Source organism: Gasterosteus aculeatus, chromosome 21 (genome assembly GCF_964276395.1).
Source record: "Gasterosteus aculeatus chromosome 21, fGasAcu3.hap1.1, whole genome shotgun sequence".
NCBI lineage: Eukaryota > Metazoa > Chordata > Actinopteri > Perciformes > Gasterosteidae > Gasterosteus > Gasterosteus aculeatus.
In genome coordinates, this window is record NC_135708.1 from 4660694 (window position 1) to 4677122 (window position 16429).

The 16429-nt window shown below is 44.5% G+C and overlaps 1 protein-coding gene across 2 annotated transcripts in view; it reads left to right on the forward strand.

Moving 5' to 3' along the window:
* The window catches only part of LOC144390247 (protein NLRC3-like), a 69892-nt gene extending 54072 nt beyond the window's left edge, over positions 1-15820 (forward strand). Inside the window, exons 3-10 of one of the 2 annotated variants that reach the window (XM_078096706.1) lie at positions 4650-4763; positions 5139-5252; positions 6242-6391; positions 7094-7172; positions 7326-7536; positions 7692-9495; positions 9587-9760; positions 10112-11334. In XM_078096706.1, the coding sequence (XP_077952832.1) occupies positions 4650-4763; positions 5139-5252; positions 6242-6391; positions 7094-7172; positions 7326-7536; positions 7692-9495; positions 9587-9760; positions 10112-10328 (2863 nt within the window). In that variant the 3' untranslated portion in view covers positions 10329-11334. Of the gene's footprint in view, positions 1-4649; positions 4764-5138; positions 5253-6241; positions 6392-7093; positions 7173-7325; positions 7537-7691; positions 9496-9586; positions 9761-10111; positions 11335-14805 lie in introns of those variants that run through there. The other variant, XM_078096705.1, reaches the window with a different exon arrangement.
* The last annotated feature ends 609 nt before the right edge of the window (positions 15821-16429 follow it).

The window sequence follows — 16429 nt, forward strand, 5'->3', positions numbered from 1 at the left end:
TACATCAGTGACGTGAGGATCACAGCTAAAAGTTGTCACTTTGAAGATCTGACCGATGAACTGATTTGTGACAGAATAGTGTGGTATCAGAAATGACTGTATGAGAAAGGCTTTGCTGCAGTGAATTAACCCTGAACAAAGCTACTACAATCTCTGCATATATGAAATGCCTGAGGAGAGTAACAAGGCTCTAGTCCAGCCCCAAACAGCTGCCGCTGTTGAGCAATTCAGCCAAACTCCCGTGGTTGGCACAACAGGTCGAGACTTGAACCTCAAGCAGGCCAACGTGATGCAAAATCCATTACAAACTGTGGAGGCAGCCACGCCACAAATGTCCTGCTTTCTGGCAGCAGTGCCACATCTGCTGCATGTACATGTCATACGGTCACAGGAGAAGGGCTACATAAAGAGGAGAGAAAGATCGGTGCACCAGCTAGAGCTACAAGAAGATCGCACAAACATTTAAACATCTCATGTTGGTCTCTGAGAGGATCCTCAGAGTAACTTTACTGTGGTTTTTAGAAGCAGGCAGGATATGTGTGTGTTCTGAAACCACATCAACAGACTTTACATTACCCAGAATAATATTAATATATCACTATCGTCACAGTGAGTGGACACTCTAAAGATATGGATCATGGTAAAAAAAAGACCACCACTTTAGTAAATTAGATCATCCGACTTTTAGCCACAACTGATGATGCACAGAATCAGAGTCGGCATCAGAAAGGATCTTTTACTGTAAAGTTTATTTTTAAAACCCTTAGTGTATTTAATGATTTGTTGGACTTTTGTACAAAATTGCACATAAAGTGAAGAATACCTCTTTGTAAGATATCTGTTGGTTTCTTGGTTATTGTTAAAAGGATCGTAGGCTCCAGCCTTCTGGTCCTTCAACAGCCGCATAGGCTGAACCCAGCGGTCTCTGAAAGGGGACAGAGTGTCCTACGGGGGACTTCCTGCCTGCGTCATCAGCTGTACCTCCACCGCTCCCGTTGCCTAGCAACCTGCTGCGCTTAACAGTAAAAGCCTTACTAATAAAGGCTTCTTTTATTGTCTCTGAATTCTGATTTGGGCATTGCGATCTTTTACATTACAGGTCATTTAGCTGACGCTTTTATCCAAAGCGCCTTACGATACATTTTTAACCCATGGCTTTTAACATTTTGCCCAGGGAACAATTAGAGGTTATGTGTCTTGCTCAGGAACACTTTCGACATGGAACATGAGGCAGTCAGGACTCGATCCACCAACCTTGTGCTTCCCAGCACCTTCTCTACCCCCCCACGATAACCTTCTCTTTAATGGGAAAGTTTCCTGTCGTCTTGGTTGAAGTCATTCTTGCTTTACAGTTTTTAGAAACCCTGTCTGGAGCCTCACAGGAGACGACACTGAACTTTCAGACACATCTGACTGAAAAATGTTCTGCGGGGGTCTTCACTTTTTGACCCTCTGCTGACCCGAAGGCAGCGACAAAACCAAGCGCTCCTCACCTCTTGGGCTCCTAGAAGCACTTTTGGGGGGAACAGTCGGGCTCTATTAAGTCTCGACAACGAGGCTAACATCGCGACTTTTGTTGCAGATATTGTTGTGTTTCAAAAGTAAAGTCAGATTTAATTCAACAGCGATAAATGTCTGGGAAGAGTTGTGTTATTTTACTGTGAACACATATTTACATTTTACTTCCTAGGGTGTGATTACAGAGTACAGCACGCACCGCGAGTCCCTGAAGGGGAAGACCTTTGACCCTGTTTAAACAGCTCAGACTGAGTCAAGCAGTCAGACTGCATACTTTGATGGTGACGTGAGGACACACCCTCTCCGATGAAGGACAACAAGCTCTAACAAGCTGCAACACTTCACTCCGTCTGATGGAAGCTGAAGTGAAGCACGGAGCTCCTTTTCTACACGGACCTGCTGAGGACAGAAGAGAGCTGCTCACTGAGGAAGTTCATGTCTACAAGCTCAGTAAGTGCAGCTGTGATTGGTTGAATGACATCATTGATGGTTGTGAAGGTGTGATTGTTTAAAGCTGGGAAACAAGATGGCGCCTGTGTGAGCAGGCAGAGAGAAGCTGCTGTTAGTCTGAATGATGACGCTGTGATGAAGAAGAGGAGCTCAGTCTGATCTGGGGTCTGTGAGGACTGTTACTGATGAGGAGGGGAAGGTAGCAGACGGAGGGGCACTAGGACCCAGCAGGGACCACAGAGCTCACCTGGGCCTTTGTTCCTGAAACACACCTGAGAGACGCTCTGTTTGTCTCACCTGCTGCTTCAGTCCTTTAAGTCCACAAAGCTTCATGTTCATTTCTTCATCTGCTTTAAACACATTTAGTCACTTTTTAGTGTTTGACTGTGTTTGTTTTCTTTAGTCTTCAGTTTTTTCTCTCATTGATCAGCAGGTTGTAGTCGACCTTTTACTAACTAATCACATGGTGAAGTGAAGCATCCCATCAGGAGAAAGCTTCCCCATGTTACCATGGTAACCACAGTGTTTCCATCAGGACAGCTACAGGTCACCTTACTGGTCTGTGTTTTACTGACTTCTGGACTCTGAAGAGGAGAAACAGCACAGCTCCACCTGCTGGAAGAAGAGTGATAACATTCATCTTGTAAAACACTACATTTATAGGACGAGCATTTTAACAGAGTTTAAAAAGGTAAAAGGAAGTTTGTCTTTCTCCAGAAGTCTAAACTTGAACAGACAACAAACTGAAACGCAGAAGCATAAACTAGGCTTAAGTGTGCGTGTTTATATTTTAATACTAAGCAGAACTGTCGGGAGGCGGATCAAAGTCAGGGAGGGTGCAGAGGCACATGGAGCAGAACATACAGATGCAATAGTCTTCTGGTCAGCGAGAGGTTTCATCTTTTTCTTAGGTGGCATTTTTGCCTTCTACTTTTCCTGCTGAAGGAAAACGGGATCACGTGGGAAGCGGCATGTATGCGCAGACGGCGTGTGCGCATAACAAAATGGCGGCCGCCGTTCAGAGTGTTGTTCGTTGCCACACAGCCACCACCGGAATATGTTTTATTTATTCCACTACACACGTTAAAACATTACCGACCTGAGTAAACACAGCATAGAGCAGTTGAAACGTGAATTCATTTACTACTGAGAAGTTTGTATCTTTATTGTTGAAATGGAATCTGCGGTTACTGGCTAGTTGTTGTTGTAGCGGCTAAACTAGCACGTCGCGATACTCAAGGGGATCATGTCTGCGCAGAGTTAATGCGCAAAGGCTTGAAGCGGCGCTTGTCAGGTCCGCTGACAGGTTTCTTTCTGCTAGTTACGGTGATTTTTATGGAAGTCCATTTCCGCCACAAAAAAAAAGAGTTAGAAAGTCGAAATTATGACTTGGGATATGCGCATGCGCAGGCTCCTTCGTTGTTTGGTACATTGACTTTATAAACCCTCTTGGCGACTTCTGGTCAAAAGCGACCAGCGACCTTATCTGGTTTTATTGGAGACTTCTGTGGTGTCTGACGTGGCGTGACGTCACTGAAGCAGGAACCTGGCGGCTCGCAGCAGTCCAGCTGCAGTCAGAGGAGACACACGTCACGTGCAGCCTGAAATCAACGCGCGCATGCGCAAAGCCGCCGCCGATTCTGCAGCGTCTCTCCTCGTTGAGAAATTGCCAATACTGGTTCAATAAAGAGAGAAGAACTTTTCAATCGTTACTAATCACGATAACTACGTAATAAATACCACCCGGAACGTATTTTATCTCCCTAGAAGTTCGATTTATTTCGGACTCGGAAATACGGAAGATAATTTAGACTCCGCTAAAAGTCGGACGTCTGTTTGTTATGAGAGAGGAGTGAGCGGGTATCGAACGTACGACGTTTACACTTCGCTAAAGTTGGAAATATATTCACACATTCACACTTCCTGGTTTAATAGCTGCTCAGTTTAATAGCTGCTCAGTATATAGCTGAGCTCAGCTGCTCAGTATATATATATATATATATATATATATATATATATATATTATATACACACACACACCATACAAGGTCTATAATAGAAATATTACTAATATAAAATATGTTGTATGGTTTGAGTATAAACAACCTTTTGTTTAGTTTTACAGGACTGATCTTTGCACCACATTTTTGGTTCCCTTCCACCTATACTTACTTATAATATTGATATTATAAAACTATACATATCTCCTGTTGTCATTCTGCATGCTGAGTTTTAGTAGCCTATATAGTGATTTAACATAAATAACGTCCTGATGGGCCGCTGCCTCCTGCCAAAGGAAAGCGCTTAAAAGAAACACGACATTTATAGGATGAGAATTTAAAATGACGTCTCTTGACACGTTGTCTCAAGACAACAACACAAAGTGTCCCATGAGAGTTTTAGTGTTGAGGTGAATGAGCTCTGTGTGTTTGTCCTGATGAAGATAATAATGTGTGAGCTCTGCCAGCAGGTTGGTGTGAAGGTGTGAAGGTGTGGACTCTGCTATGAATCAGGCTGAGGACCCAGAGGACGGAGTCCCTCCCTCTGAAGCCCCTCTGTGTGGGGAACATGACAGTCAGACCAAAGCTCAGAGGTGAGAGGACCATCTCCAACTGTCCTCCACTCGTCTCCATGTCCCAACGTCTCTGACTCACTGACTCTGCTTCTATGTGTGTGACCAGGATCCATCAGAGACCAGGACCTGGACCTGGACCCAGCTGTGTGTCCATGAAGAGTAACCGGTCTATGAGTCCTCTTCGAAACTTCAAAGATGTTGGTCCCGCTGTTGATGCAAGGTGAGGGTCTCAGGCTGATGATGAGGTGTTTCTACCAGACTCTCTGGTGGAGGTTCTGGGTTTCTTGCTCCAGGGCCCTTCAGCAGTGTCCACTGAGGGAGGGAGAGCTCCATGGAGGACTTGGTGAGACCTGTTGGGACTAAACCAAACTGACTGGTGAAGAAAACAGTGAGCTGAAAGACTGAGCTGTTGATTCTCGGTGGGACCAGCAGGACCAGTAGACCTAAACCACTACATGGAGTCATGTGGTCCACATCCAGACCTCACGTCATGGACCTTTACCTTGTTTGGGTCTCTGTGAGGACGGACACCATGTGAGCTGATGCTTCATGATTAGATGATGACGTGATGATGTAATCTCAGTGTTTCTTTCAGGTCACATCAGCAGAGAGGAAAGTCTCCTGAACCCAGATGTTTGTCCATGAAGAGTGATCGGTCTATCGGTCGTCTGGATGACTTCAAAGATGGACGCCGTTCTTATGACACAGAGTAAGTAGGGCCCTATAAAATCTGTTTCATTTTTCTCAAATTCCGGTTTAATTTTTCCCACAAATTCTCTTTGTTTTTAAATTTTTGAGAATTTGTTTTTAACATTTTACGCAGAGACAGTGAATTAAGAACTGAAATGTAGACAATATATTCAGTTAAAACTGAAAACTTCCATACATAGAACCTTATTTCAGGCAAAAACATGCTGCATGATAAAAACATGGCAATATCTTTTCTTGTGTGTCCAAACAGAACAGTCATTCAAAAAAAAAATCAGGTTTATTGGTTTAAATTAAACAAAATACATGACTAAACAAAAAATGCCGTTAGTTCTTTGTAAGATCAAACTAAGTAAGAATAGTCCTGTCAATATCTACTAACAAAGATGCATAACAATTTCAACAGCCCGTGCAGTAAACAATAAAACATTTTGGAAATTCAACTTAACTTTGGTGGAAATATCAAAAACAATGTAAACTTCAATTCCAAGTGCAACTCGGAGCCTTAGCTTGCACAAACTCCTTGCTGATGAGGAAGCGCACCCATCTTCTCTTTCTAGCAGGCAGATCTCATCCATGTCACAATGGAGAATGATTTGCAGAGCTGCCAGGTCTCACCCACCAGCGTGATGACATGGCAGAGGCAGGTTACATGTACGCTGTTGGGCAACACTCCTCTCAGAGCCTCCTGTATTCCTTCAGACAATGGGCAGCATTATCAGTCACCACGGCCCAGACATCATCACGCTCACATTGTTGTGATTGACAGAGAATAGAATGGCTTTGGAAGTATTTGCATCTGTCCATGAAGACAACATCAATCAGAAAGTACTGTTGTCCAACGCCTACGATGAAAGATAGAAAATAATAATAACCATGATTAGTATTGTGTAACAACAAAAGGGTAAGATACAGCTAGACATAGACAGACGCTTTATTTGCTTTAATTCTTAATTCCCGATGTGAGAGTAGCTTTAATGTTGTAACCAGGATCCATCAGAGACCAAGACCTGGAGCTGGACCTGATCCTAAACCTGGTCTGCAATCTGGACCTGAACCCAGATGTGTGTCCATGAAGAGTGATCGGTCTATTGATCGATGGATTACCTTCAAAGATGGACGCCGTTCTAATGACCCAGAGTAAGTTCCTAAACAGATGAAGAACTGTTCTGATCCTCAGTCATGACTTACATAAATGTTTATTCATTGTTTAAAGTGTTGTTTCCATGACGATCCATCATGGCAGAACTCATTATCTTCATCTAACTGGTCTGTGTGTGTTTAAGTGTGAATCATTTACTGTAAACATCCTCAGATGTAAACACAATGTGAGCTAGTTCCTCCACATCAGGATCAGCAGAGGTCACATCTGGAGACAGCTGCAGGTTTCTGGCGACAGATGACTGGGACTAAACATGTGATTAGAATAAACTCAGTGCTCTGTGGACCAGTTGACGTGGTCTCTGGACTCCATGCAGAGGTTTGGACAAAGTATCGTCAGTAGACTCTGTGAAAAGGTCCAAAGACTAGTTTCAGAAGATCTAAGGAGACTTCTGGAGGTCAGGGGATGGACGAAAGAGGTTTGGAGTGGTTCCATAGGACTTTGGACCAGATGCAGAGGTCTGCAGACGTTGTTTTTATGACCCACAGTAAGAACTAAAACCAGATGAAACTGATGACTAACTGTCACTCAACTAATAAACTGTCCGTCATCATCGACAATCTTCAGCATCTGGTTTTTATCATGATCAATCATGACAGAAGCCAATATCTTTAACTAATGTTGTATTGGTGTTGATGGTCCAAACACCATGTGGGCTGATGGTTCATGTTCCTCCACAGAGAGGACCAGGAGAGCTCAGAGGTTCCCACAGGTCCGTATGCCCAGCAGCATCAAACACACCTGGACTCCATCTTCATGGTGTGTACATGTACAACTACTTTTACATCTATCAGCTCACCATCATCTCCATGCTGCACTTTGTAGACCAGTGCATTGTCCGTCTGTCCAACATGGACCTGATGGTGGCTGCCATGTTCTAGTTTGTGTCATTCATAGAATGTTCTGTTCCAGCTGCTGGAGGAGAACATCCTCACTTTTGTGAAGAACGAGCTGAAGACGATCCAGAAGGTTGTGTGTTCAGATTACCCAGAATGCGTAGAGAAAGAGCATGAGGAGGTGCTGGATGAGGAACAGAGGAGGTTCAGTGAGGCATTTGTGAAGATCTCAGTGCACTTCCTGAGGAGAATGAAGCAGGAGGAGCTGGCTGAGCGTCTGCAGAGCAGTAAGAGGATTTCTCTACAGACTTACCATGCTGATAAATGAGACCTTCACTAATGTCTCAACAGATGGACAGAATATATTCATAGTCATTCTGAGGAAAGGACAAGTTTAAATCTATTCTGTGACTCATTGATCTTCTTTGTTGTCTTCATCCAGGACTTCCTGCTGCAGTTTTTCAGCGTGAACTCAAATCCAACCTGAAGAAGAAGTTCCAGTGTGTGTTTGAGGGGATCGCTAAAGCAGGAAACCCAACCCTTCTGAATGAGATCTACACAGAGCTCTACATCACAGAGGGAGGGACTGCAGAGGTCAATAAAGAACATGAGGTCAGACAGATTGACACAGCATCCAGGAGACCAGCCAGACCAGAAACAACCATCAGACGACAAGACCTCCTCAAAGCCTCAACTGGAGGAGAGGAACCAATCAGAACAGTGATGACTAAGGGAGTGGCTGGCATTGGGAAAACAGTCTTAACACAGAAGTTTACTCTGGACTGGGCTGAAGACAAAGACCACCAGGACATACAGTTCACATTTCCATTCACCTTCAGAGAGCTGAATGTGCTGAGAGAGAAGAGGTTCAGCTTGGTGGGACTTGTTCATCACTTCTTCAGTGAAACCAGAGCAGCAAGAATGTGCAGGTTTGAAGAGTTCCAGGATGTATTCATTTTTGACGGTCTGGATGAGTGTCGACTTCCTCTGGACTTCCACAACAATGAGATCCTGACAGATGTCACAGAGATCTCCTCAGTGGATGTGCTCCTCACAAACCTCATCAGGGGGAAGCTGCTTCCCTCTGCTCGCCTCTGGATCACCACACGACCTGCAGCAGCCAATCAGATCCCTCCTGAGTGTGTTGGCATGGTGACAGAGGTCAGAGGGTTCACTGACCCCCAGAAGGAGGAGTACTTCAGGAAGAGGTTCACAGATGAAGAGCAGGCCAGCAGGATTATCTCTCACATCAAAAACTCACGAAGCCTCCACATCATGTGCCACATCCCAGTCTTCTGCTGGATCACTGCTACAGTTCTGGAGGAGGTGTTGAAGACCAGAGAGGGAGGAGAGCTGCCCAAGACCCTGACTGAGATGTACATCCACTTCCTGGTGGTTCAGTCCAAAGTGAAGAAGGTCAAGTACGATGGAGGAGCTGAGACGGATCCACACTGGAGTCCAGAGAGCAGGAAGATGATCGAGTCTCTGGGAAAACTGGCCTTTGATCAGCTGCAGAAAGGCAACCTGATCTTCTATGAATCCGACCTGACAGAGTGTGGCATCGATATCAGAGCAGCCTCAGTGTACTCAGGAGTGTTCACTCAGATCTTCAGAGAGGAGAGAGGACTGTACCAGGACAAGGTGTTCTGCTTCGTCCATCTGAGTGTTCAGGAGTTTCTGGCTGCTCTTCATGTCCATCTGACCTTCTTCAGCTCTGGTGTCAATCTGCTGTCAGAAGAACAAACAACCTCCCTGGTGTCTAAAGTTTCTAAAGACAAATCTGAGCCAATGCGTCTCTACCAGAGTGCTGTGGACGAGGCCTTACAGAGTCCTAATGGACACCTGGACTTGTTCCTCCGCTTCCTCCTGGGTCTTTCCCTGGAGACCAATCAGACTCTCCTACGAGGTCTGCTGACACAGACAGGACGTTGCTCACAGACCAATCAGGAGACGGTCCAGTACATCAAGAAGAAGATCAGTGAGGATGTGTCTCCAGAGAAAAGCATCAACCTGTTCCACTGTCTGAATGAACTGAATGATGTTTCTCTAGTGGAGGAGATCCAACAGTCCCTTAGATCAGGACGGCTCTCCACAGATAAACCGTCTCCTGCTCAGTGGTCAGCTCTGGTCTTCATCTTACTGTCATCAGAAGAAGATCTGGAAGTGTTTGACCTGAAGAAATACTCTGCTTCAGAGGAGGGTCTTCTGAGGCTGCTGCCGGTGGTCAAAGCCTCCAACAAAGTTCTGTAAGTACAAAGAGAGTTAGATTCCTACATCAGAACTTAAATATGCTGCCATCTTTTATACTTACTGCTTCTTCTTCATCCCTCTCTTCAGACTGAGTGACTGTAACCTCTCAAAGAGAAGCTGTGACGCTCTGTCCTCAGTTCTCAGCTCCCAGTCCTCTAGTCTGAGAGAGCTGGATCTGAGTAACAACCACCTGCAGGATTCAGGAGTGAAGCTGCTGTCTGCTGGACTGAAGAGTCCACACTGTGAACTGGAGACTCTCAGGTCAGGATTCAAAGTCCACTTGGTGTCTATATTTACATCCATGGTACATTTCTGACCTTCATAAGATTCTTTCTGCTTCCATGATTTAAATCAAATATGTATTTTCCAACTATTTCCATAAAATGTGTTTATTTTCAATATAATGTAAATATTTGACATTATAGAGTTAGTGGTAATGTTATCAGGTTGTTGATGTACATTAGTAGGTGTTCAGTTGTGACTGGAAACCAGTCAGTAACCATGTTAATGTGACCCCTCTGTACCTGATAGGATCTCAGTACTGCAGTGACCTTCCAGCCCTCACAGCTCCCTCAGATCATGTGACATGTGTCTTATTCTGTGGGTCTGCAGGCTGTCAGGCTGTCTGATCAAAGAGGAAGGCTGTGCTTCTCTGGCCTCAGCTCTGAGCTCCAACCCCTCCCATCTGAGAGAGCTGGACCTGAGCTACAATCATCCAGGAGACTCAGGAGTGAAGCTGCTGTCTGCTGGACTGGAGGATCCTCACTGGAGACTGGAGACTCTCAGGTATGAAGAGGCTGCAGCCACAGACCATCAGTCTGGTAGATGAGGTAGAGCTGGAAACCTTTTCTCTGTCCCACTGTCAGCCTGGTTAATAAGACCCTGACACACCAAGCTGACCTCAAACTACCAGAGACTCATCAAACTGTTTGGGTCCCACATAAGACCATCAACACAGACAGAAGTGGTGAGGAACAGTAGCCAGGATGAGCCTGAACAGGGAGGAAGGTGATGAAAACCTTGTTTCTCTGGAGCTTTGTCTTGTCTCCACGTTATAAGAGAGGACAGTGTCTCCTGACACGTTGACGCCATCATGGTGCGTTGATATGAGTCAACGTGGTCACGCTGCAGGTTTGTGGGCTCTTAACAACTCAAACAACACTTGGATGTTTAGATGCTGGTCCTCTGCCTCCAGTGTGTGTTTGTCCTTTAGTCCAGACATTATTATTAAGAGACAAACAGTCAGAGAAACAATCTGTTCAAAGCGTCTTGATGGATCATCACAGGAGGAACGTTTGGTGTTTTAAAGGAGTTCAGCTTCACCTGCTTTTGGTGCTTTGCACTGAGAGACGGTTCCCTGGATGATAAGAGTGGACTTGTTGAAGCTACAGGTGACAGTCGGCCACAGACCCTCAGTGAAGAACCAACAGCTGATGTTGGACCTGGAATTAGTATCAACTATATCGTAGAAATAAACAGAACATACCAAAAAAACCATCCAGATAAATGTTTCCATCCGGATGGAGTGAATGTGATTGTGGTTGGATGGGAAGTGTTGGGAGCGGCTAGGGGGTCGTATTAGGTTACTAGCAAATGAGGAACTAACTTATGGACATTAATAGAATTATTAATAATCACTAAGATACTTCTCAGAATGAATAAATAACGGGGCACCACCCTGAGCTAACAGGGACCAATAACCAATACTATAAATCAAGTCTCATAATTGATATTCACTCCTTGAGAGTGAAGATGTTGGAAGGAGTTAAGTTCGAGCACTGGCGATGTATGTCAACGGTCACCACCATATAAATGCAAAAGTAAACACAGGAAAACGGTTCTTTAAAGTATAACAGGGTTTATTAACTCACAGGAACACCGATCAAGATCATCTATAACTGCAACCAACAATCCCCATAACACTTATTTTAAACCTACTCACTAAACGAGCAATCAAAACCTGTGTGTGTGTGTGTGTGTGCGTGCGTGCGTGCGTGTGTGCGTGCGTGTGCGTGTGTGTGTGTGAGCACAGAGGGGGTGAGACAGGGGGGGGAGGCGAGGGGGGTGCAGGGAAGGAACGGCGGTGCGGTTGCGCGCAACAACAAGCGGAGTGCCGGTTATCACACCAGGGGGCGAGCGAGAGCAGCGGGGCGGAAGTGAGACCGTTAAATCAAACCACCGAGGAAGACGGGAACGTTAAACAGTGTAATACGACTACTGGACGCGAGGGGCGAGCGAGAGCGAAATGCAGGAAGTGTTCCACGTATTAAAGCAGGGGGGTCCAAACTTTTTTCACTGAGGGCCACAGACAGAAAAATATGCGAAAGGTTGAGCCGCTCACTAAAGTTAAGGTATATCACCTCTAGTGTATTAACAGTAATACAAATCAATCAATCAAATGTAGGTAAATTATGCTTGATAATTTATTATACTTACAGAAAAAACTGCATACATCACATCTTTCTATGTATGGGTTTCATTTATCTATTTTCAAATAAAATCAATCAAATGTAGGTAAATTATGCTTGATAATTGAATGAACTTAAAGAAAAAAAACTGCATAAATCACATCCCTCCATTAATGGGTTTTCATTTTTTTTACAAAAAGGGTTGGCAGCTCATCCTCAGATTGCTTCTTCGTTAGGATGGGGACCCCCTTCACAGCCTGTATAAAGAGGGAAGGCTTTATTTAACCTACTTATGCAAATCATTCATCAGCTAACGTGTTTTAGAAAATGTTATCAACTTTAATTGACTGCATTTATTAAGTAATTGGGCTTTTGAACACATGAATACTGTGTAATATATTTGAACTCGCCTACAATGGGAACAGTGTTGCACTTAATGGGAGCAGTGATGCTGCTCTGGACTGAAGGACGGCTGGCACGTCACGAGTAAGTTTGCTGGTTGAGATGTGAAGGACATCACAGAGATGGCTGTCGCGCATTTTGGTTCTCAATCTGCTTTTGTTCAGAGTTAACAGAGAAAATGTTTGCTCGCATATGTATGTTGTGCCAAACAGACTGGTCATTCTTTTTGCGTGGCGTCGCATCAGAGGAAACTTGGCCTTTTCCAAGCTCCGGTAAAAGTCGGGTAGGGAGAGGAGCTGCATCTCGATGAGTTCTAATTGCAGACTCTCTTCCACTTCTTCTGCATCCAGCAGGAAGGGAGTTGAGAACAGCTTGATTTCTTTCTCAATGACAGAAACATCTTGGAAGCGCTGATTGAATTGTGTCATAAGAGTTGTGATCACAGAAACATATTTCCCCTTTTTAGCAGAGAGGTCGGCCTTTGGATGAGCACGTTTGATTTCGGACAGCGTAGGGAAGTGCGCAAGGTTGAAGTTGCGTAGTTGTGTCTCAAAAAGACGAAGCTTCGCACAGAAAGTTGTGGTACAAGCTGGTCTTTGAACTTGAGGTCCATAAATAAATGTCACTGTCCTCGGCCAATGGGAGCGCTCGGTGTTCTTTGGTACGTCCTCTTTTTATGGCCAAGGGGGTCTGGAGAGCTGCAGGGGTCCTGTTATCAGCCCCTGGCATCAGGCCACGGGGGACCCCTATATGTTTGTGTTCTTCCTTTGTCCTCAGTGAAGAAACATGTGGTGAGGTTCATTAGCAGGGTGGAGGCCCAACAGAAGTATGAACATTTAGCATCCAGACACCCGATTGGTTTTCTCCGCCATGCGCCTGCAGATCAGAGCGACGGCGGGTGTGAAAAGTGGTGGATAAATATCTCTCGTGAGACGGACTTTTGAACGTGAACTTCGTTGCTCGTGAGGAGAATCTCTGCTCGCGCTCGAAGGAGTTTTCTACGCGCTCGCTGTTGTTCTTTCTGACAGTAAGGGGGCGGAGCCAGTCACCATGGTCTCTACACCTGATTGGTTACAAACCCTGTCTTTGGATTGGCTGGAGTGATGCATTCACACAACTATAGAAGCCCATTTCCACACTGAAGAAAGGGGATAGAAAGTCTAAATTATGAGATAAAACGTTGTGAAAACACAAACGCCACCTTTATGTAACCGTAGTGGAGCGTAGATGACGACCAGCTACAAGCATCATTTACCATCATTACCGGCACATTAAGACCGATGCGTCCAGCTGAAGAGATTCAGTCACTTGAATATCCAGAAGAATATGGAAGAGATTCCACTGACAAGTGCTACAGGCGGAATATGTGGGGGGACGGTTACAGGCCAGTGGCTTTCTATTCAGAATGTTGGTCCCTGGGACAAAACCAGCTGAAAACCCCTAGAGGGGAAACATCCGTCTCACCTTTTTCACCCGTGACCCGTTTTCATGCCTGCATGTCACACTTAAATGTTTCAGATCATCAAACTAATGTAAATATTAGACACAGATAACGCAAGTAAACACAAAATGCAGTTTGTATCATTAAGGGGAGAAAAGAATCCAAACCTAAATGGCCCTGTGTGAAAAAGTGATGAAAACATAAATGAAGTGAGGTTCATCACATCTTTGGAAAGCCCAGTTCCATTTTTCCAGCCACAGCCGTTCTCAATCTAGAAATCACTTAAATAGGAGCTGCCTGACAAAGTGAAGTAGACCACAAGATCCTCACAAGCGAGACATCAGGCTGCGATCCAAAGACATTCAGGAACAAATGAGGAACAAAGTCATTGAGATCCATCAGTGTGGAAAAGGTGACAAAGCCATTTGTAAAGTTTTGGGACTCCAGCGAACCACAGGGAGAGACATTGTCCACAAATGGGGACAACATGGAAACATGCACATTGTGTGAATACTGAATGGTCTGTATCTGCTTTATCTTTATGAACCAGTTTAATGTGAATGTTCCTTTGCACACGTCCCATGAAGCTTGATCTGTAGCATGACGTCATTTCTCCCGTTTGAATTCACATCTGGTGAAAGTACAGTGACAGGTCCATTTCTTATTTGTTATCCATTCATCTTCTTCATGAATATATTCCAGCACCTCGTCGCTGTGTGACGCCTGACTGACAGTCTGTGGTCGTCTGTAAGTAGTGGTAGAAGAAGAAGAGGTGCTCCATGTGGACATGAAGGACAAAGCTGTGTGTGAGAGTGATGTAATGTCCATGTCTCCATGCTGCTCTGACCCCCCTCCTCCTTTCAGGGTGGAGCCTGATGGAGTCCGATGGTTGACACCAGGTCTGAGGAAGTGTAAGTGTGCTTTGATTCATGAAGATTCAACCATCTTCACACTGTGACATCACTCATTCACCTCTGTGACGTCATCATCAACGTGTCAGTAGATGAACACATGATTAATAACTGCAGCTGTATTGTGTCTTGTTCTCTCATCAGATTCCTGTGAACTCACAATCGACACAAACACAGTAAACAAACACCTCAAACCGTCTGACAACAACAGGAAGGTGACATGTGTGATGGAGGATCAGTCATATCCTGATCATCCAGACAGATTTGACTACTGGGATCAGCTGCTGTGTAGAACTGGTCTGACTGGTCGCTGTTACTGGGAGGTCGAGTGGAGAGGAAGAGTTAATGTATCAGTGAGTTACAGAGGAATCAGGAGGAAAGGAGACAGTTTAGACTGTTGGTTTGGATCCAATGATCAGTCCTGGAGTCTGAGATGCTCTGATGAAGGTTACTCTGTCTATCACAATAAGACAGTAACACGCATCACCACCTCCTCCTCCTCCTCCTCCTCCTCTGGTAGAGTAGCAGTGTATGTGGACTGTCCTGCTGGCTCTCTGTCCTTCTACAGAGTCTCCTCTGACACACTGATCCACCTCCACACCTTCAGCACCACATTCACTGAACCTCTTTATCCTGGGTTCAGTTTCAGGTCTTATGGTTCCTCAGTGTTTCTGTGTCCTCTTCAGGAGGGAGAGTCTCCTCCTGGTGGAGAACCTTCCTCTCTGCTCACCACATAGTTCAGTCTGTACAGCTGATGGTGGTTCATGTGGGTGTAGATGCAGGTGGAGCAGGTGAGGGGTACCTGAGCTGGTCTGGACTCTGGGGGGTCCAGCTGAAGAAGGAAAATATGAATGTGTAATTCTTTTTGAGCCCATTTTAACTTCAAATCTTTCTAAATCTGTTGAGTGAAATCAAATCTAATTTCACATAATCAGGTTTGTTTTGAACAAGAAGCTTTTTAATGGTTCAGCAAACCTCTTAAGGAAATATTGAATATGCGTTACTTGTGTTTTTATTCCCTATAATGTCATTTACAACATTTACTCCATGTGTTACTTTAACAGAAATAGAATTGTTTGGCTCTAATGTTAATAAATGACTTTTATTGGAAACAACTGTACATGTTTAAACAGGCCATCAAATAAAGGTGCTTTCAACACGCTGTATTATTTCTTTTGACATGAAATACTCTGATCCTTTATAAAGATGCTGTACTATTGACTTTTGTACTATTTCCTCCATAATATCTGTATTTATTCTACAGCCCTGTTGCTGTGTCAATAGCACAGAGGAAACATTGGTGGTGCAGCATGTTGAAGAAGGAAGTGAGTAAATAAAGAAATGAGTAATGAATAAGTTGCTTTATTAACCTTATTAACCTTCACGCAGAGCCGTCTCACAACAACACAAACTACTGAGCTCGCTACTTCAGGTGCAACTTGAAGCTTTCATTCTGCACCAAATATCACACTTAAGTCACCAACAAAAACACACAAAGCACAAGCACACATTTGATAACAGGGTGGAGTTTATCTCCTCACAAAGTGGAGTATTGAAAGTGTTAAATGGGATTTCCCGCCAAAATAAAAGACAAACAGCAGCAGCGTTGCCTCTAAATGCAATAAAACACGCGTTGTGCAGCGTGGACAGAAAGAGGAACGGCTTTAACTTTCCATCTCTTAATAACATGGTTATTGTAGCTGAAAGAAATGATTACAATAAAGTACATCCTCATTCTGCTCTAAAGCAGGTGTGTCAAACTCATCGT